Here is a 20,650-nt window from a genome sequence, read left to right as displayed (position 1 = left end):
TCTGATTTGATTCTTCTAGTGAATAAATAGTGTTTTCATGGTCAGTGTCCTATGATAAAGTTGAGGCTTATGGTTTATAGGTTTATATGGTTATAGGTTTACGTTATATCTAAGATTCTGTTGTTCTGACAGGTGCAAATTCAAGTAGATACAAGTTCAAGTATGGGGAGGCCCTTGTCTGCCTCTTAGCACATCAGGACAGAGTGACCTGAAGCCAAAACTCTCCTGGTAGGAGGGGGAGGGTAAGGTTGCGGGGAGTAGGAAGGAAACATGGGGCTGGAGCTGTGAAAACCAGTAGGTACTGGCATGTTTCTTAATAGTTCATTGAGGCCTAAAAGACCTTTGTCCTTTGAATAACTCTTTAGGGGAGAGAAATGATGGAAATTCTGTTGTCATGTGGTTTTACTCTGTGAAGGTGATCAAAATGTTTGGCATGTTACTCTTAGCTCAGTCTCTCAGGCAGGCTTTGAACAAATGAAACCAGCAGCCGTTTCAGCAAGCAGGGGCTACACCTAAGGTTATTCAAGAGTGAAGATTATCTCAGAAGTTTAGAATCATGACACTGCGGGGAAGACAGGGTCAGGGATGAATGGGAGATGGGGGCTTAAGGGAGAGCTTAGAAGTTTAGAATCCAAGAGAGAAAGGGTTTGTTCTTGGGGAGAGGGATTATGTATGATATTTTATAGCACCTGCAAAATTTAAGATAGCTGCGGGGTTCTCAGTAATTAAGCAGAGTCCTGACCCTAAAAGCTATCTTTTCTCTAAAGATTTTGTAATGTTTAAAAATTTTTAAAATTAAGATAAATATGTTTTAAATCATACTGTGAATCCACCTGGTATAGCAATCTGTAGAGAAGATCACTGGCTTAAGACAATTGTTAGAAGTGAATTCGAAGTCTTATGGGAACATCCTGGGCTGCTCTATATTATGATCAGTGTTTTACATCTTAATTTCAGAAACATTTCCCTCTTCAAGAATTCATTCTTCAGCCGGGTGCAGTGGCTCACACCTGTAATCCCAGCACTTCGGGAGGCTGAGGCAGGCAGATCACTTGAGTCCAGGAGCTCAAGACCAGCCTGGCCAACATGGCGAAACCCCATCTCTACAAAAAAATACAAAAATTAGCCGGCATGGTGGCGCATGCCTGTAATTTCAGCTACTTGGGAGGCTGAGGCATGAGAATCTCTTGAACCGGGGAGGTGGAGGTTGCAGTGAGTCGAGATTGTGCCACTGCACTCCTGTCTGGGCAACAGAGCAAGACTCCGTCTCAAAAAAAAAAAAAAAAAAATTGTTTCTTTTAATGTAACTCAGGGGTCTCTGGGAATGAGTGGGAGGAAAGTGTCTTGTTCTCTTCCCAAGGGATGTTTCTCAGGGAGATACCCTTCACTTCCATGCAAGTCCGTTCATTTGGTTGTTAAACTCTCAAGTTCCAAGGCAAGGCTTTGAAGACATGAGAGTTTCTTGGCAAGAAGATGTTCTCTGTGGTAGATGAAACTTTTAGATACTGTTTTCTGACGGTAGCAATGTAAGCCTGTGACAGTCTGTACTCCTAGATACGTGCAGCGCTGTGAGTGTGGGAAGTGGGCAGGCTTTGGGATTCTGCAGGAGGGGTCTGGAAGGAAAACACATAGTGAGCATCTGTACTGGAGATCAGCGTGCCCTTTGCTTTTCCTACCTGCTTTTTACTACTCCTTAGAACAAGGGGCTACATGCCAGTCAGTTAAATGTCATTAGGTCCGCGTTAGGCTGGCTGAGGGGGAGAGGCAGTTTAGCATGTAATTTGTCATGTAGAATACTGGGTCATTGACAAGGCCCCTGGACCTCTTGAGGTTGCCCCACACTCCCGTGACCCCTTGATGGGCCTGAGACTGGCTGCACTAATGAGCTACCTTTTGCCCTTCAGCTTCCTTCCACTGTATAGCCTGATGTGTTTTGCTACGTGAGTGTGCGCCCTAGGCTTGTCTCCCTGGTCTTGATCCAGTGTCTCATCTTTGCACCTCTCTCACAACTCCTATCAGAGTTTGTTTCTAATGGAAGAGGTTCACATGATAAAGAACAAACCAGCCAGTCCTCACATCAAGATAGAGATGAAAAATGCCACCTTGGCATGGGACTCCTCCCACTCCAGTATCCAGAACTCGCCCAAGCTGACCCCCAAAATGAAAAAAGACAAGAGGGCCTCCAGGGGCAAGAAAGAGAAGGTGAGGCAGCTGCAGCGCACTGAGCATCAGGCGGTGCTGGCAGAGCAGAAAGGCCACCTCCTCCTGGACAGTGACGAGCGGCCCAGTCCTGAGGAGGAAGAAGGCAAGCACATCCACCTGGGCCACCTGCGCTTACAGAGGACGCTGCACAGCATCGACCTGGAGATCCAAGAGGTAAGCGGCCCGCCCCCTGCCTCCCCACCCGCACCCCGCCACCCCGTGCTGATCTGCCACCAATAGGCGGCTGCTGTTCCTTTTTACAAAGTGCTTTGTGGCTAGGAGTGATTTTGAACTAAAGAGCAAATTAGACCAGCTCTAACTCTAAAAAAAACCAATTAAGCATTTTGCAGCAGAATTGAATAACAACTGATCTTATGAGGTGATAGTTTTATAAGCAAGGAAATGAAACATTCAAGAGGATTTTCCAGGATTTTCCCCTAAAGAGGATTCAGTTTTAGTTGTATGTGAGCTGTGACAGCTATTTCTGATTGTTACCACTCTGTGAGGGTCCTTGTGCAGGAGGCTGTGCATCATACCTGGCGCGTCATAGGTAGTCTCAGGGCTACTGTGACAACAATCGTGTTGTAATTATTTATTCTTAATATAAGTTAAGGATTGTTACGGTAGATGATGTCACAGCCCAGGTAGCATAAGATTAGTCTCAGAGGGCCTCCTATAGGGAATGGTGGAACAGAGATGCCAGGTTCAAGGCTTTTAAAATATAGACTATGTATTTCGGAACCAGCACCATGTTCACAGGTCTGTGTCATTAGAGGGCCCCAGATGTGTGTATATTCATTCATTCAACAGCCATTTTATGAGTATCAAATTCCATGCCAGATGCTGTGGTAGGGCTGGGCATAGAGCTACAAAAACCCAAACAGACAAAAATCCCGTCCTTCGTGGAGTTTACATTCTAGCAGGCACAGACAGGTCGTGAGCAAATAAAATATATTACATATCAGATGGTGATAAGGGCTATGACAGAAGGGGACAGAGGCTGGGCGTGGTGGCTCATGCCTGTAATCCCAGCACTTTGGGAAGTCAAGGTGGGCAGATCGCTTCAGCCCAGGAGTTCAAGACCAGCCTGGCCAACATGTTGAAACCCTGTCTCTACAAAAAATAGAAAAATTAGCCGGCTGTACGCCTATAGTCCCAGCTACCTGGGAGACTGAGGCAGGAGAATTGCTTGAGCCCAGGAGGTGTAGGTTACAGTGAGCTGAGATCGTGACAGAGTGAGAGACTCAGTGAGACTCAGAGTGAGAGACTCAGTGAGACTCAGAGTGAGTCTCAAAAAAAAAAAAAAAAAAAATGGTGGGCAGGGAGAGAGTGTGCTGGGGCAGGGAGCAGGTGTGGTTACGACTTGAATAGCTGCCTGAGGGAAGGCGTCATTTAAAAAGTAGTATTTGGGCAAAGATCAAAGGAGATGAGGGAGAGAGCTACCTGGGTATGGGGTGGGTGGGTAAGAACATTCCAGGCCAAAGGAACAGAAACACAGAGACCGCAAGTGGTGAGTGTGCCTGTTATTGGAGTGGAATGAGCGTGGGAGAGAGTAGTGGATGCCAAGGGCAGAGGTGGTGCCTGCCAGAGCCTCTGGTGAGACTTCGACTTTACTCCAAGTGGGAAGAGGAGCCTTTGGAGGATTCACAGCAGAATGACATGATCAGACTTATGTATGAAGAGGATCATTCTGGTTGCTGCAGGGGGAGACAAGGAAGCAAGGAGAACAGTCAAGGCTCTGTTACCACAGTAACCAGGAGAAAGATGAGGATGTCTTAGATCAAGGTTGCTGGTGGGAGGTGGTAAGAAATGTTTGTCCATGTAACTGGAAGTAGGGAGGAGGAGGTTTGAATGCAGTGTTTATCAAAATCAGCAACTGACCAGAGGCGTGGTAAGCCGATCCAGAACTAGACTGAGAAGAGAACAAAAAGCTTCCAGCTTTTGAAAACTACGAGCAAGAAGGGAAGACAGTCTTTAGTGACACCACTTGAAACTATTAGTGTCATTGAAGGGCATGCAAGTCAGTTTTTTTATGTCAGTTAACTCTTTTTTTTTTTTTTGAGATGGAGTCTGCCTCTGTCGCCCAGGCTAGAGTGCAGTAGCATGATCTCGCCTCACTGCAACCTCTGCCTCCCGGGTTTAAGTGATTCTCCTGCCTCAGCCTCCCGAGTAGCTGGGATTGTAGGCATGTGCCACTGTGCCTGGTTAATTTTTGTATTTTTAGTAGAGACAGGGTTTCACCATGTTGGCCAGGCTTGTCTCGAACTCCTGACCTCAGGTAGTCCGCCTGCCTCAACCTTTCAAAGTGCAGGGATTACAGGCGTGAGCCACTGCACCTGGCCTTACTTCAATTAACGCCTAACAGGCTTTTTATTTAGTAACTATTAGCTTGATTATTGAGGCAGCTCTAATACATTGCTAATCAGCTCTATTAGAAAATGATTCCACACGTGCAGCTAAAATGTATTCTTTTACTTTGTACGTTGACCCTCATTCTGCCCTTCAGAGCCCACAGACACATGGGAGACCTTTAGCCATTTGAAGAGAAATCCCTTAATTCTCCCTGGGCCTTCTTTTTAGGGAAGGGAAGGGGAGGCGATGTTTGCCAAGTGTCTTCTGTGCACCAGGCATTTTTCTCATTTTTGGTGTCTCATTTAGTCTTCATTTAGTCATCAGAATAGCATTTTTCTCACGTAAACCTAACTGGCCTGAGCAGAGGTTGAACCTGTAAGTTGACCTCCTTGTTGCCACCAGGCAGTAAACCATTCAGTACTCCTGGACCACGTCAAAAACTATTTGTTCAACTATCAGACACTGTACTTAGTTTTACAAGGATACTGCCTTTCCTCAAGGTGCTCAGAGTCCAAAGAAGGAGACAGACACAGTATTAGGTTAAGTCACGGGGCCTAGATCACACAGTTAGCAAGTGCTGGTGAAATTGGGATTCAGATAAAGACCCATCTGCCTCCAGAATCCATGCTCCGTCCATACCACCACTCTCCCTTCCTTCCTGGGGATGCTTGAACCAGCACAGGGCTGTAAACAGGTGACCCTTTTGAAGTCATCTGTCTGTCCCTTGAAAACTTTCAACGCGACTTTGAGAACTCGGTGTCTTGCCTAAGGATACTCATTTAGTCATAGACTTGGTTTTCTACTTTTGTGTGGGATTGATGATATAAATAGTCCTCAGATTTTTGGAAATGTTTTGCAGAAAAATGGAAGCAACAGTGTCCATGGTTTTTATTGAAAATACACGATGTATACACCTTAGAGAAAAATCATAATAAAATGATTTTTTAAGAGTCCTGCCCTCTCTTCTGGAAAACAACAAAAACAAGTAAATAAAGAATATGGGTGGCCAGGTGCGGTGGCTCATGCCTGTAATCCCAGCACTTTGGGAGGCCAAGGCGGGCGGATCATTTGAGGCCAGGAGTTTGAGACCAGCCTGGCCCGGAATGCGAGAATGATGGTGGGCTACCGGAATGTGAGAATGATGGTGGGATACTGGAGTGGGTGGCGTGTTTACTTTCCCCAAAGGGCTTCCATTCCTGTTATCTCAGGTGTCTCCGCAGAAACCCATGAGATAGGCAGCTAATGAGTGAGAAAACAGGTAAGTGGCCTGCTGAGTTATCAGGGTGACAGTTTTATATGCGTAGACTACAGTTAATGTGTTTTTTCCTCAAGTCCTTAGAGATGAGTGGTTAGTAGTATCTCAATGACCCTCCTCTCTGTGTACCTTGTCCAGGGGAAACTGGTTGGAATCTGCGGCAGTGTAGGAAGTGGAAAAACCTCTCTCATTTCAGCCATTTTAGGCCAGGTAAGATTTTTGTTATTGTCCTTTTCTGCTTCTTTGTCTGATTCGCAAGAGTCTCAGGAAAAAATGAACAAATTTCCTGAAGAGAGACAGGAAAGGTGGAAACAAATGAACCCTCCGCCTGCATTGTACTCCCCCAATTCCCCCCAGTTCCACCCCTTCACAGCCTTCTGCCTGGAAGGAGGCTTGGTGGGCGCCTGATGGATGACTGACTGTTGCCTCAGCTGGAGCCGTTTGGTTTCATGCCTTCTTTCATTCAGCGTGTATCTGTTGAATGCCACAGGTACGCCTGTGTGTTGAAAATGGCAGAGATAAGAGATGAACAGACACCCTACACTGCAGTGCTGCCAACAGAGTTAACCTATAAAGAAGCAGGGCTGACAGCACTCCCAGCCTGTCAGACAGGACTGTCAGGGTTTGATCTAGAAGCAAAGCCCCTCTGTTTTCTGCCTAATCCCTGAAAGAGTCATGCCCTTGGGGAGTTCATGGTCCAGTGGGGAGCAAGGCCTTGAGGACACACAAGCACATCTCCAGGCAGGGAGTGAACAGCACGCAGGGCCCAGCACACGGTGGCCAGTACTGAGAGTGAGGGACAGGATGGGGCTGGAGTCATGCCGCTGAGACCCACTATCATTGCTGTGTTTTAGAACCAAATAATCCAGACCAGAAAAAACAAACGAACAAAAAAACAAGGCGCCCACATGCTTTTAAACTAGAATTAAATTAACTTGACTTAGATGGTTGAGATGAGCGTAAACTTACGATTATCTCTACATCCTGATGGATATGCTTTTGTGGTCTCGTGCTTTCTTGTCTTGTTTGGCATCAGCTGTCACAGTTGGTGAGTTGTGGTCCTCCTTGAGGGTGGTGGGGCCTGGGGCCGTCTGAGTTCAGATCATGGCGGGCAGGGCCGCACCTTCTGCTTTATGACACTCTCCAGTGGTGGGGCCCAGCCTTTGGTCTTGTAAAAAGCACCAAACTTCCTAGGTGATTTCTGATGACCAACCAGATTTGGAGGGCCAGTGAGGAAAGACAGAGATGGTGGGAGGGGGAGCAGGAAAGAAAAGGTCAATTCGTAAGTGCTGCTCTGCCATCTACCAATGTGCTCCGTTTTCCAGGGTTGATTAGGCAGTGGTTAGGTTGAAAACCAAGTCAGGCTTTGCTTCTGGACAAATCCTGGCAGCCCTGTCTCTGGCAGGGAAACGGGTTGTGCTGGTCAGCCCTACTTTAACTGTAGTTTACCTCCATTGATAGTGCTGCAGTGTGGGGTGTTTGTGCAGCAGTCGGAAGTGCCAGCTTTCCACAGTAGACCCTCTGAGGGCTTCTGAACCCTTTGAAGTGCACATCAGAGTGCTACCAGTTTGTGGTGTACGTAGGTACACCTGTGTGTGTACACGCTGTGTGAGGGTGTTTGAGAAGACCAGCTTATATGAACAAGTACTGCACAGGCTGGTTAGTGAAACTTTGCTTCAAAGCTGTAGCATCCCTAAACCAAGACAAATGTCTACTATCAGTCTCAAATGAAAGAAATCATGGAAGAGGGTAAAATGGATAAATCAATTCATATCAACCATTGCAACTGAACACAAAATTCAAAGCACATGGCTCATCACTGCTTGTGGGCAGGGAGGGTCCATCATTGGTAAATGGACACTGTGTAAATATTATAAATACTAGGTGATGTCTAACCTGGACTTTTTTTTCCTCTTGGTCCTCATTTCATAGAAGCAACTGGTCTAGCCAGCATCCTAGATAATTGCCGTGGATGAGTTGGCCTACCCCCATGTTGAGGCAGGGATTAGCTGGAAACCCCTACAGCATCCTCTCCAGGAGAATTCTGCAAGAACCTCTTGCTTGTGCTTTTCCTAATTTAAACAGTTTGCACACAGCAAATGGCTGCAGAGGGAAGTGTTTGCTCCTTCAAGTTACGGGTTATGCTGGGCTCCCGTCACACATAAACAAGGAGAACTTTGATTTTTTTTGCTTCTGTAGCTCTCTTTGGAATAAAGGTGGGATCTGGATTTGGGTCCAAAAAGCATCCAGGGAAATTACCAGAGCTAGATTCCACTGTGGAAGGTGGGAGTTCTGTTGGCATGGGGTGATGGTTTTGAGTTATGATGTCATTGGATGATGTCTCCCTCCCTAGATGACACTTCTAGAGGGCAGCATTGCCATCAGTGGAACCTTCGCTTATGTGGCCCAGCAGGCCTGGATCCTCAACGCTACTCTGAGAGACAACATCCTGTTTGGGAAGGAATATGATGAAGAAAGGCAAGGAATGTTTGGCTTCTGTCATGCTTTCCATCTTGGCCATGTGAGATGCAAGGCAGCCCTAGTCAGCAGGCTCTGCTCCCACCGTGTCCCTGACGCTGTCTCTTTGTGTCCTCCAGGTACAATTCTGTGCTGAACAGCTGCTGCCTGAGGCCTGACCTGGCCATTCTTCCTAGCAGCGACCTGACGGAGGTACAGGCCTTCTGCCCCTGACCAGGCATTTAGCAGAGTGGCGGAGCTGGGCCAGAGCTGCTCCTGGGAGTGCATCTGAAGTACTTGGGAGAAGAGCCTCACAGGGGGTTAGGCTGTCATTAGGCCTTTGTGTTAGGAAAGCATCTGTTAGGGCAGGGATGTTAACACTGCTTGTTTTAAGGTTGTAAGCATTTTCTATGTCTTGGGGATTTTAAACAAAATCCCATTGTTGACACAGAGTTGTTTTTTACTCTATCCAGATATTTTTAAAACTACAAGTAAGCATGTGCATGTTGAGCTTCTTCCTTAAACTTGATTTTGTCAGTCTCCTTAACTCAGATAGTTTGTAGAGAGCCCTTTTCTGTTAGAAAGAGCCCTTAGAACAAATCCACATTTCTTTGGGTCTCTGTCCTGCAGCAGTTTCCAGAGGCGTGTCTTTGGAACTAATTTGTGCTCTTCAGTGTTAAAACTTGTCTCCCATGAATTGCCCTGAAGGTCTCTGGGATTGGCACCTTTATTTAGCTGACTTCAGTTAAATCCTTCAAACCAGATTTGGTGAATGGTTTAATTACTTTAGAGATCCTTAAATCCATGTCCCCAGATCAGCAGCATCAGCATCAGCATCACCTGGGAACTTGTTAGAAACACAAATTCTTAGGCTGTTCTCCAGACCTACTGAATCAGAAACTCTAGGGGTGGAGCGCAAAGGTCTGTTTTAACAAACCCTGCAGGTAATTCTGATGCAACGTCCAGTTTGAAAACCTCTGAATTAATTGAATATTTGACAACTGATTCATTCATTTGATCATTTAGTAACATTTATTAGGTGCTTATTATGAGCCAGTGACATGTGCAGACACTGTTTGGCACTAAGAATTTAAAGGAATAAGACAATAATCTGCATGTAAAGAAGTGTATAGTTAAGAGGATGAGATACCCAAACAAACAGGCACAAAATAATCTGTTGGAAAAGAGCCCCATCTCTTTGGGGTACTAGCGGGAAGGAGGTTAGGAGAGATTTCAGAGGAGATGATGCCAGAACTGAGCAGACAAAGTAGAGGCAAGCACATGACATTGTCGTGTTCATAATATACACATAATTTCAAATGGCTTAGGTCCCAGGATGTGGAAGGGGGATTGTGCACTGGAGGCTGAGAATTGCTGGGGAACTGGGTGGCAAAGGGTCTGGTTTGTATGCCATGTTTGGATAGTCGGGGTTTATCCTTTGGGGCTCTTGAAGAATTTTAAGCAGGGGTGGGAGATGGTCAGCTTTGTGTTCTGGAAAGCTCTTCCTGCCATGTGGAGACTGGATTGGAGGGGGGGCATCCGGGTGGAGTGGCAAGACCAGATGTAAGATTGATTGGTACCCAGATGGCAGTGGTAGAGGAACAGGCATCTGGGCCAACTCCCCCCTTCCTGGAAGGATCAGCGTGGCAGTTCATCTGCGGGGAATTGAGAGAAGGAGCTGGTCTGGGTGGGAAAGAAGAGAAGTGACTGGGTGACCCCTACGCGCTGTTCTGGACTGACTTGCGCTGGAGGCTTCACCACACTTCTGGGCTCTTGTAGATTGGAGAGCGAGGAGCCAACCTGAGCGGTGGGCAGCGCCAGAGGATCAGCCTTGCCCGGGCCTTGTATAGTGACAGGAGCATCTACATCCTGGACGACCCCCTCAGTGCCTTAGATGCCCATGTGGGCAACCACATCTTCAATAGTGCTATCCGGAAACATCTCAAGTCCAAGACAGTTCTGTTTGTTACCCACCAGTTACAGGTATGGTGCTTTCTTCCCTCGGCTGCCTACCTGACTTTGGGAAATCAGAAACAGGGAGGTAGGTTTGCTCCAGGTATCCTTGTGTTATAACTAGAAATTCCTGGAATCAAGGTTTCATTTTCTTGGCAAATTAGCCCCCTGTACCAATAAAGCTCACTGTACCAGTGTAACAGATGGCCATCTAAATCAGAGATCCTTGGAGCATATCAGCTTCTGCATATAGATCAGCAAGCAAAAGGGCTGAGAGGAGCGGGCCAAAAATGGAGTTTGGGTATAAGATAGTTTGGAAAGCATTGTGTTAACATCTCTATGCAAGTGGGAACTGTTTTGGGAAAACAAGCTTTTCTCCCTCTGTCATTCCATGATAAGTAGCCACTTTGGAGAGCAGCTCAAAGATGTTGCCATCTGGTTCACATATGTTGTCACGTTTGGGGGACAAACCCTCCATTCTGCCAAAGAAAGTCATAATTTTGTGTATTTGTGAGTGCAGTGAAAGGGTGTAAATTTAATGCAGGGCTCATGTGGCTCCATCAGCAGATTCATGTGAAAAACTGGAGGAACTCGGCCAGGCGTGGTGGCTCACGCCTGTAATTCCTGCACTTTGGAAGGCCAAGGCTGGCGGATCACCTGAGGTCAGGAGTTCAAGACCAACTGGTGAAACCCCATCTCTACTAAAAATACAAAAATTATCCCGGCGTGGTGGCACATGCCTGCAATCCCAGCTACTCAGGAGGCCGAGGCAGGAGAATCCCTTGAACCCAGGAGGTGGAGGTTACAGTGAGCTGAGATTGTACCATTGTACTCCAGCCTGGGCAACAAGAGTGAGACTCCATCTCAAAAAAAAAAAAGAAAAAGAAAAACTGGAGAAACTGCTCCTTATACTATGTCACGAGGCACAATACACTAAAGTGGGGTTCTCAGTGTTGGCACCACTGACATTTTGGACCAGATAGTCCATTGTTGTGCGGGACTGCTTTGTGCACCCCTGGCCTCTAGCCGCTAGATACCAGTACAGACGGTCGCTGGCTTATAGTTCAACTTACAGTTTTTTGACTTTATGATGGTTCCCATATAACCATTCTGTTTTTCACTTTCAGTGTAGTATTAAAAAAAATTACATGAGATATTGAACACTTTATTATAAAATAGGCTTTGTGTTAGATGATTTTGCCCAACTCTAAGCTAATGTAAGAGTTCTGAGCATGTTTAAGGTAGGCTAGGCTAAGCTCTGATATTTTCAATTTACGTTGGGTTTATCAGGATGTAAGCCCATCGTAAATTGAGGAGCATCTGTGTACCTCTCCCCCCAGTTGTGACAACCAAAAATGTCTCCAGCTGGGCACGGTGGCTCAGACCTGTAATCCCAGCACTTTGGGAGGCCGAGATGGGTGGATTACCTGCATGGCAAAACGCCGTCTCTACTAAAAATACAAAAACTTAGGCAGGCATGGTGGTGCGTGCCGAGGCAGGAGAATCGCTTGAACCCAGGAGGCAGAGGTTGCAGTGAATGGAGATTGCGCCACTGCGCTCCAGCCTGAGGTACAGAGCAAGACTCTGTCTCAAAAAAAAAACGTCTTGAGATACTGCCAAATGTCTTCTGGGAGGTTAACTCGCCTCCTGTAGAGAACTACTGAACTAAGGTATGGATGTTTGAATGTATTTGCACAAATAGCGTATTGTATTGTCTCTGCCTTTGCCTTCAGTACCTGGTTGATTGTGACGAAGTGATCTTCATGAAAGAGGGTTGTATTACGGAAAGAGGCACCCATGAGGAACTGATGAATTTAAATGGTGACTATGCTACCATTTTTAATAACCTGTTGCTGGGAGATACACCGCCAGTTGAGGTAAGATCTGATGGTGTTTACGTGTGTCCCGTTCTCTCGCTGCAAGGGAAACACAGCCGGAGTGAGTGATGGAGAGATCTCAGCTGAATCCAGTGTCTGTATCTTATTGGCAGGGGCTCTGTTTTCTGGGGAACAGATTGCTGTGCCTTAGTTCACATACTGATTCTGCTCTAGGAGAGCAGGATTGTAGGGCTGGTGAGTTGAGGTCTTCTGTCACTAAGAATTTATTAATATGACAATGGCAGGGAGAAGGATATGGGCTCAGTGAGGGCAGAGAAGATGTGTGCTGCTGTTCAGTCACAGTTTCATAAGCTCCATCCCCCTGATTGAAGCATTATGAAGCTCTTTTTAAATAAACAAGTGAATAAAGTGCCAAGGTGGGGAAATTAAATATTGTGTACATTTAAAAGCACTCAGATTGGGCGCTGTGACTCTTGCCTATAATCCCAGCATTTTTGGAGGCTGAGGTGGACAGATTGCTTGAGCCCATGAATTTGACACCAGCTTGAGCAATGCACATGGAGAAACCCTGTCTTTACAAAAAAAAAAAAAAATACAAAAATTAGCTGGGCGTGATGGCGGGCACCTGTAATCCCAGCTACTTGGGAGGGTGAGGCAGGAGAATCACTTGAACCCAGGAGGCGGAGGTTGCAGTGAGCTGAGACTGCTCAGAGAGCGATCCCATCTCAAGAAAAAAAAAAACAAAAAAAAACATAAGAGAAACTTGGAAAGGGGAGCACTAAGTAGTTTCTGTTGTCTCAGGTAGAACCTGAGGCTGTTTATTGAGTCCCTGTGTGCCCTGTTACAGGCAGTTCTCAGGGGTAGGGCCTGTGTAGGTTGTCACCATGTGAGAGACATCATCTCTGTCCTTGAGGGACTCACAGTGTTCTAGGGAAGACCAATGTGTTTATGCTCTTACAAGCACTTACAGATGTGGCTTAGAACACCATATCACATGTATAGCACTAATGGAGTGCTAACGGCAAATGGGAGGGTGAGCTTTCCCGGGAGTGTTGCCTCATGAAGAACGGAAGACTTGAATCTCTCTGAATGGGGACAACTGTGACTGTGATTGGGAGAAGGGGAGGGGCATTCCAAGTGGAGGAACAAGTGTGGACAAAGGTAGAGAAACGGGATATTGCAATGTGGTGTAAAGAATGGTGTGAAGTCTAGTGTGGCTTGAGAGTAGGGGCCGTGGACACCAGTGAGATGGGAGAGGAGCTTGCAGGATTAGGGTAGGGCCAGAATATGGAGGTCCTACAGAACCAGACGGAAAAGCTTATGTTTGTCGTGTGGTAGCGGTGGGAAATGATCAGATCTATAGATTTGATTTAGTGATGTGGGGGCTCAGAGATAGTAGGAATAGAAATGACCCCACCCCTAAGACCCCGCCCCTAATACTTTGAACAACTTGGAATGGACAAGAACAGAATATAAAAGTTACTGTGTTTGGAGTTTAGTGGCTGGGGAGAGCAAATGTCAGTGGACTAAATTTTAAATCTTAAAAATTTAAGAAGATGAGGAAGTACAAGAAATGAGTATAGGTGACCCTTTTAAAAAGTTGGATGTATCTTTCTTCAGTAATAGCAGCTTGATTGATGATTTCCTAATGTGTATCCTGTGGACATTCATCTGGATGGCTAACGTGACTGGAGACTTTTTTTTTTTTTTAATATTATTAGATCAACTCAAAAAAGGAAACCAGTGGTTCACAGAAGAAGTCACAAGACAAGGGTCCTAAAACAGGATCAGTAAAGAAGGAGAAAGCAGTAAAGCCAGAGGAAGGTAATGGCTTTTTTGAAATTTTTAGATTTGTCATCAAAGTTTATCAGAAATTACTTGTGTGGTAAGTAATCCATGATGTTTGATAGCAGTATGTGTACAATAGAAATACCTGGTCTTACATTTCTGGAAAACAAAGTTCTTATATAATACTGGGAGACCACGAGGCACCTTCTGTTTGCTTAAACAGACCAGGGCAGTAAGAGTCACCTTCAGACCCATGCCTTCTCCTCCTGTGCAGGATGGGGTCAGGTTTAGGTAATTAGAACTGAGTCATCCTGAGTAAGGAAAAATTGAATGGTGGGTACAGGTTCACCATTCCATCCAGTGATTCACCTCTGCTCATGGAAAGTCCCAACCAGAGCAGAGGTATTCTGGCTCTAAGAATACCCGTGTCCTCAGAAGTGCCTGTGTTAGGACAGTAGACTCATCACCTTGTCCTGACAATATAGCACCAGGATTATGAGTAAGAGTGACAGAGAGGGGTTTTTCCTACTTGGCATTTCCTGTCCAGAGCCCTTGATCCTGCTTCTTAAGCCCTTTATGTTATCAACAGTAACAAATCTTGAGAGTTAAGGGAAGCTATTTGCAATAATGTGGGCATTTTCACCTTTGAATTTTAAGTTGCATGTCAATTTAAATGCACACACACTATATATGTGTGTGTGTGTGTGTGTGTGTGTGTGTGTGTGTTTACTGTAGAGATGTAGATATGTGTGGTCTTGTTTTAATCTCTCTGTTACTTCACCTCCTCACCTCACTGTTTTGAATCCAGGGACTTTCTTGGGTTTGCCATTGCTTTGGAGACAGGGCCTGTTGCCACTTCCTTATCCTTAAAACTGCAGGAGGTCAGGCATAGGTGGCTTATACCTGTAGTCCCAGTACTTTGGGAGGCTGAGGTGGGAAGATTGCTTGGGCCCAGGAGTTCAGGACCAGCCTGGACAACATGGCGAGCCCCACTTCTCTACAAAAAATATAAAAATTAGCCAAGCGTAGTGGTGCATACCTGTAGTCCCACCTACTTGGGAGGCCAAGATGAGCCACTGCACTCCAGCGTGGGGGCCAGGTGAGATCCTGACGAAAAAAAAAAAAGGAAACTGCAGGAGATATTTGGTATCGGGAGTTGATCATTTTGACTTACTGCCTCTTTTATTTCTTTTTTTAAAAGGTATGGGATTTTGAATTCAGATGTGGTTTATGATACCTTATTGACACACCCCAAAAAACAAACAGCACAGAAGGCTGAGACATTTGTTAGTTTTTACCATAGGCAGTAAAAATCAGAATATCATTAGCAAACATTTGTTCTTCTCTACATAGTCACTAACCTGGCTACTCACAACTCTTAAAGTGCTCGAGGCATGTGTGAGGGAGGCTTATTCCAAGATTTGTAAACATTATTTGGGTAAAGAGGGAAAAGCCGGATACTATGCTTAGTACCTGGGTGAGAGGATCATTAGTAACCCAGACCTCAGCGTCACGCAATATGCACACAGATCTGCATGTAACAGATGTAACATACACACAGATCTGCATGTAACAGATGTGATATACACACAGATCTGCATGAAACTGATGTGATATACACGTGGATCTGCATGTAACCGATGTGATTTACACACGAATCTGCATGTAACCGATGTGATATACACACAGATCTGCATGTAACTGATGTGATATACACACGGATCTGCATGTAACAGATGTGATATACACACAGATCTGCATGTAACAAATGTGATACACGGATCTGCATGAAACCGATGTGATTTACACACGGATCTGCATGTAACTGGTGTGATATACACACGGATCTGCATGTAACAGATGTGATATAAACAGATCTGCATGTAACAAATGTGATACATGGATCTGCATGAAACCGATGTGATTTACACACAGATCTGCATGAAACCGATGTGATTTACACACGGATCTGCATGAAACTGATGTGATTTACACACGGATCTGCATGAAACCGATGTGATTTACACACGGATCTGCATGAAACCGATGTGATTTACACACGGATCTGCATGAAACCGATGTGATTTACACACGGATCTGCATGTAATGTGATATGCACATGGATCTGCATGTAACAGATGTGATATACACACGGATCTGCATGAAACTGATTTGATATACACACGGATCTGCATGTAACAGATGTGATATACACACGGATCTGCATGTAACAAATGTGATATACACATGGATCTGCATGAAACTTATGTGATATACACACGGATCTGCATGTAACGTGATATACACACGGATCTGCATGCAACAGATGTGATATACACACGGATCTGCATGTAACGTGATACGCACACGGATCTGCATGTAACGTGATATGCACACGGATCTGCATGTAACAGATGTGATATACACACGGATCTGCATGTAATTGATGTGATACACACACGGATCTGCATGTAACTGATGTGATATACACACGGATCTGCATGTAACTGATGTGATATACACACGGATCTGCATGTAACGTGATATGTACACGGATCTGTATGTAACAAATGTGATACACACACGGATCTGCATGAAACCGATGTGATTTACACGCGGGTCTGCATGTAACAGATGTGATTTACACACGGATCAGCATGTAACTGATTTGATATACACACAGATCTGTATGTAACCGATGTGATATACACATGGATCTGCATGTAACAGATGTGATATACACACGGATCTGCATGTAACAGTTCTGCAGATGTACTCCCTAAATCTAAAATGAAAGTTCAAAAACAAAACAGAGAAAAGCTTACTGTATAGCTGTTTCTCTTGCAAATGAAAAATTAAATTCTGTGCCCTGTAACTAACTGAATAAACTCTCCTCTAGGCCAACGGTACCCAATGGAACCTGAAAATCTGTTCAGACCATGAAGGGAAGACAATGTTGGATGTGCCTTATTATACTCCCCTGCCTTTAGAGTTCAGGCACACAACTGACCAACATTAACATTTATACAGAGATCCTAAGATGCATTAACATTTATATAGAGATCCTAAGACTGACAGAACAGTCTCTTTGTAGCTATAAGATACCTAATTCCAACCTGACTCTGTTAAAATAATAGAGCATCACATGACAGATAGCAGGGCCCTGGAAGAAATGCATATTTTGAAATGTCCCTGTAAAGCTGTCTGTTGAAGGGGAAATTCTGCATTCTGTAGAGAATCTCTTTCCTTTACTAGGTCTCTCCAGAGGGTCTGACACCTTTGATAGGAGACATTCACATCTATTCTCTCTGAAGTCTGCTACTGGGAGGCTTCATCTACATGACAAGAGCCTTGGCGTCCACACCCTGTCCCCCACCACTCCCTGACTGACTTACCTCAAGCTAATTTCAACTCTTTAGGCCGAGCTTAGCCCTTTCAACCAATTGCCAATCAGAAAAAGATCTTTGAATTAACCTTTGACCTGTAAGCTGCACCTCCCTGCCCCATGTTGCCCCACCTTTCTGGATCAAACCAATGATTACCCCACTTACATTGATTGATGTCTCATGTCTCCCTAAAATATAAAACCAAGTTGTAATCCAACTGCCTTGGGCCTGTTCTCAGGACCTTCTGAGGCTGCTTCACTGGTCATGATCCTTAACCTTGGCAAAACTAGCTCTTAAATTGATTGAGACCCGTCTCAAGATACTTGGCTGGTTTACACTCTGTATTCTCATATTAGCGTCAGGAATCTGACTGCGCCAGGGAAATCCTCAGGAATATATTTGAACCTTTTCTGTCCTCCAGCAGCCAGCCAGTTACTATGTCCTACTGAATTTACTCTCAAAACTCCATCCCACAACCCTAGTTCAGGCCTTTATCATCTCATATATACAGTGTTACAGCTGCCTCCTTTTAAACTTGTCTTCCACACTGTCAGCTGCGAGATCTAGTTAAAAACATGAGACCAGCTGGGTGCGGTGGCTCACTCCTATAATCCCAGCACTTCGGGTGGCTGAGGCAGGTGGATCGCCTGAGGTCAGGAGTTCGAGACCAGCCTAGCCAACATGGTGAAACCCTGTCTCTACTAAAAATACAAAAATTAGCCAGGCGTGGTGGCAGGCACCTGTAATCCCAGCTACTTGGGAGGCTGAGGCAGGAGAATTGCTTGAACCTGGGAAGGTGGAGGTTTCAGTGAGCCAAGATCACGCCACTGCACTCCAGCCTGGGTGACAGAGTGAGACTCCATCTCAAAAAAACAAAAACAAAAACAAAAAACCGAAAAAACAAAAACCATGAGACCAACCAACTTTTCTGCATGGAGTCTTTCAGTAACCTTCCATTTTCAAAGCTACATTTTCTAATCTTTTTCCTGATAGGGCACACATAGAAAAGGCTCTTTGTGTGGAACACAGGAGGCATGAAAGAGGCTGCTCGCTCCCAGAGTCAGCTGCTCTGGCAATATCGGCCATCCCAGGTCCATCCTAGCCCAACGGAAGTCAGACAAACCTGTCACCCTTTCTCTTGAGAAGTTCTTTGTGGGGCCAAAATTCAAAGCCTTCTGTGACCACAGCCTGCTTAGTCGGCCTCATCTCTTGCCACTCTTTAAGTACGCATCTGTTCCAGCTGTGCCGAATCACTGTGGTTGTGTGTTTTGCTACCCCTGTGCCTGTGCTCATGTTGTTCTCTCTGCCTGCTATCTCTCCTCTCCCCACCTGGTCACCTGTGGGTTACCTTTTGAGAAGCAATACAGAAAGTATTACCTGAAACGTGTCTGCCAACCACCCCCACCTAAGCCAAATAGGTCAAGTATACCTCCCAGGGTTTCCCATGCTGCCCTGCATATAGCTCTTATCATCACATTGAGCACATTTTACTATAATTATGTGATTATTGATCTGCCTATCCTACCAGTCTGTGGTAGGTTCCTCAGCCAGGTCCCTAGGGGTGGGGACCTGGTCTTCATCCTCTTTGCTGCTCCTGGACTTCATCCTGGGCCTGGTTCATGGTAGGTGCTCAGTAAATGTTAAATAGACGAATGAATGCTTCTGACAAAGAGGAAATTGAATCTAGAGCCCTGTGAAGCTGCAGGCTCTCCGATTCTGCTGCTCTGCAGGTGACTTAGTTTTGTGGAAATAGTTCTTCCCTTCTGAGTCCATGTTTCTTTTTTCCTTACCTAGGACAGCTCGTGCAGCTGGAAGAGAAAGGGCAGGGTTCAGTGCCCTGGTCAGTATATGGTGTCTACATCCAGGCTGCTGGAGGCCCCTTGGCATTCCTGGTTATTATGGCCCTTTTCATGCTGAATGTAGGCAGCACTGCCTTCAGCACCTGGTGGCTGAGTTACTGGATCAAGCAAGGAAGTGGGGTAAGGTTACTCATAAATGGGAAAGTTCTGTGTCTAAGAATGTGGCTATTTCTCCCTATTCCCTGGCTATTCTTAGAGAAACTGTTCTAGTTTTCACTTAAAAGCCATGAAGAGAGATTTTTCCAGGATGAAAAGATGAGTCCCTAATGTAGCCTCACCATAAAGAAAAAAACCCTGACCAACCCACAGGGCAGTAGGGCATGTCAGTAGGACACCTGCAGGCTATCTGCTCTCATCCATTAGATATTAGTCCATTTTTGCACTGCCATAAAGAAATACCCAAGAGTGGGTAATTGATAAAGGAAAGAGGGTTAATTGACTCACAGTTCCACATAACTGGGGAGGCCCCAGGAAACTTACAATCATGGTGGAAGGCAAAGGAGAAGCAGGCACCTTCTTCACAAGGTGGCAGGAGAGAGAGAAGAGAGCATGTGTGTGCAGGAGGACATCTTAAACACTTCTAAAACCATCAGGTCTCGTGAGAACTCACTGTCACGACGAGAACAGCATGGGGAAACCACCCCATGATCCAGTCACCTCCCACCAGGTCCCTTCCTCAACACCTGGGGATTACAATTCAAGATGAGCTTTGGGTGGTGACACAAAGCCTAACCATATCACATTAGAATGGTGAGAAAGAGGGCTAGGTGTGGTGGCTCATGCCTGTAATCCCAGCACTTTGGGAGGCCGAGGCAGGCGGATCACTTGGGGCTAGGAGTTCGAGACAAGCATGGCCAACATGGCAAACCCCCGTCTGTACTAAAAATACAAAGATTAGCTGGGCATGGTGGTGTATACCTGTAATCCCAGGTACTTGGGAGGCTGAGGCACGAGAATTGCTTAAACTTAGGAGGCAGAGGGTGCAGTGAGCCATGATTGCGCCTCTGCACTCCAGCCTGGGTGACAGAGCGAGACACTGTCTCAAAAAAAAAAAAAAAGATAAAGAGGTGGACAAAGCCATGGCCAGGTCTCAGGGTCATTATCCTGTACCCTGCCCTGCCCTTGAGCTGAGAATGGCGCTGAGCAGGGGCTCTTGGCAGTCTTTAGGAGTCTTGCCTCATAGAGCTTTGGCTCCAAACAGAACACCACTGTGACTCGAGGGAATGAGACCTCGGTGAGTGACAGCATGAAGGACAATCCTCGTATGCAGTACTATGCCAGCATCTACGCCCTCTCCATGGCAGTCATGCTGATCCTGAAAGCCATTCGAGGAGTTGTCTTTGTCAAGGTACGCAGTGGTGGGTGGTGTCTGCCCTCCTCCCTGGTGACCTGTGGTCAGGCTTCGGTGTGGCATCCCTCAATTCATGCTGAGTAGGGGAGCTCCCTTAAGCAGGATGGCCCTGGCTGAGATGACTCATATTCCGTTAGCCTTTGCCTTTTCTCACTTGCCACCCGTCCCTCCTGACCCCTCGCGCCTCCCCGCTTTGGGAGAGGATGTGC

General features: G+C 45.8%; 1 protein-coding gene across 7 annotated transcripts in view; it reads left to right on the top strand.

The window, feature by feature from the left end:
- LOC105480601 (ATP binding cassette subfamily C member 5) overlaps window positions 1-20,650 on the top strand; it is a 96,301-nt gene that overhangs the window by 44,135 nt on the left and 31,516 nt on the right. For all 7 annotated transcript variants that reach the window (XR_011619943.1, XM_071091362.1, XM_071091364.1 and 4 more), the window contains 9 exons: window positions 2,020-2,376; window positions 5,948-6,019; window positions 8,163-8,287; window positions 8,407-8,479; window positions 10,046-10,249; window positions 11,953-12,096; window positions 13,779-13,881; window positions 19,026-19,210; window positions 20,292-20,438. Coding sequence is in view for 6 of the 7 variants with exons in the window: in XM_071091362.1 (XP_070947463.1) it covers window positions 2,020-2,376; window positions 5,948-6,019; window positions 8,163-8,287; window positions 8,407-8,479; window positions 10,046-10,249; window positions 11,953-12,096; window positions 13,779-13,881; window positions 19,026-19,210; window positions 20,292-20,438 (1,410 nt within the window). In the remaining variant the exon portion in view is untranslated. The remainder of the gene's footprint in view (window positions 1-2,019; window positions 2,377-5,947; window positions 6,020-8,162; window positions 8,288-8,406; window positions 8,480-10,045; window positions 10,250-11,952; window positions 12,097-13,778; window positions 13,882-19,025; window positions 19,211-20,291; window positions 20,439-20,650) is intronic.

This window comes from Macaca nemestrina, chromosome 2 (genome assembly GCF_043159975.1).
Source record: "Macaca nemestrina isolate mMacNem1 chromosome 2, mMacNem.hap1, whole genome shotgun sequence".
Lineage (NCBI taxonomy): Eukaryota > Metazoa > Chordata > Mammalia > Primates > Cercopithecidae > Macaca > Macaca nemestrina.
The sequence above is the reverse complement of the archived record's forward strand: the minus strand, read 5'-3'. Positions and strand labels throughout refer to the sequence as shown.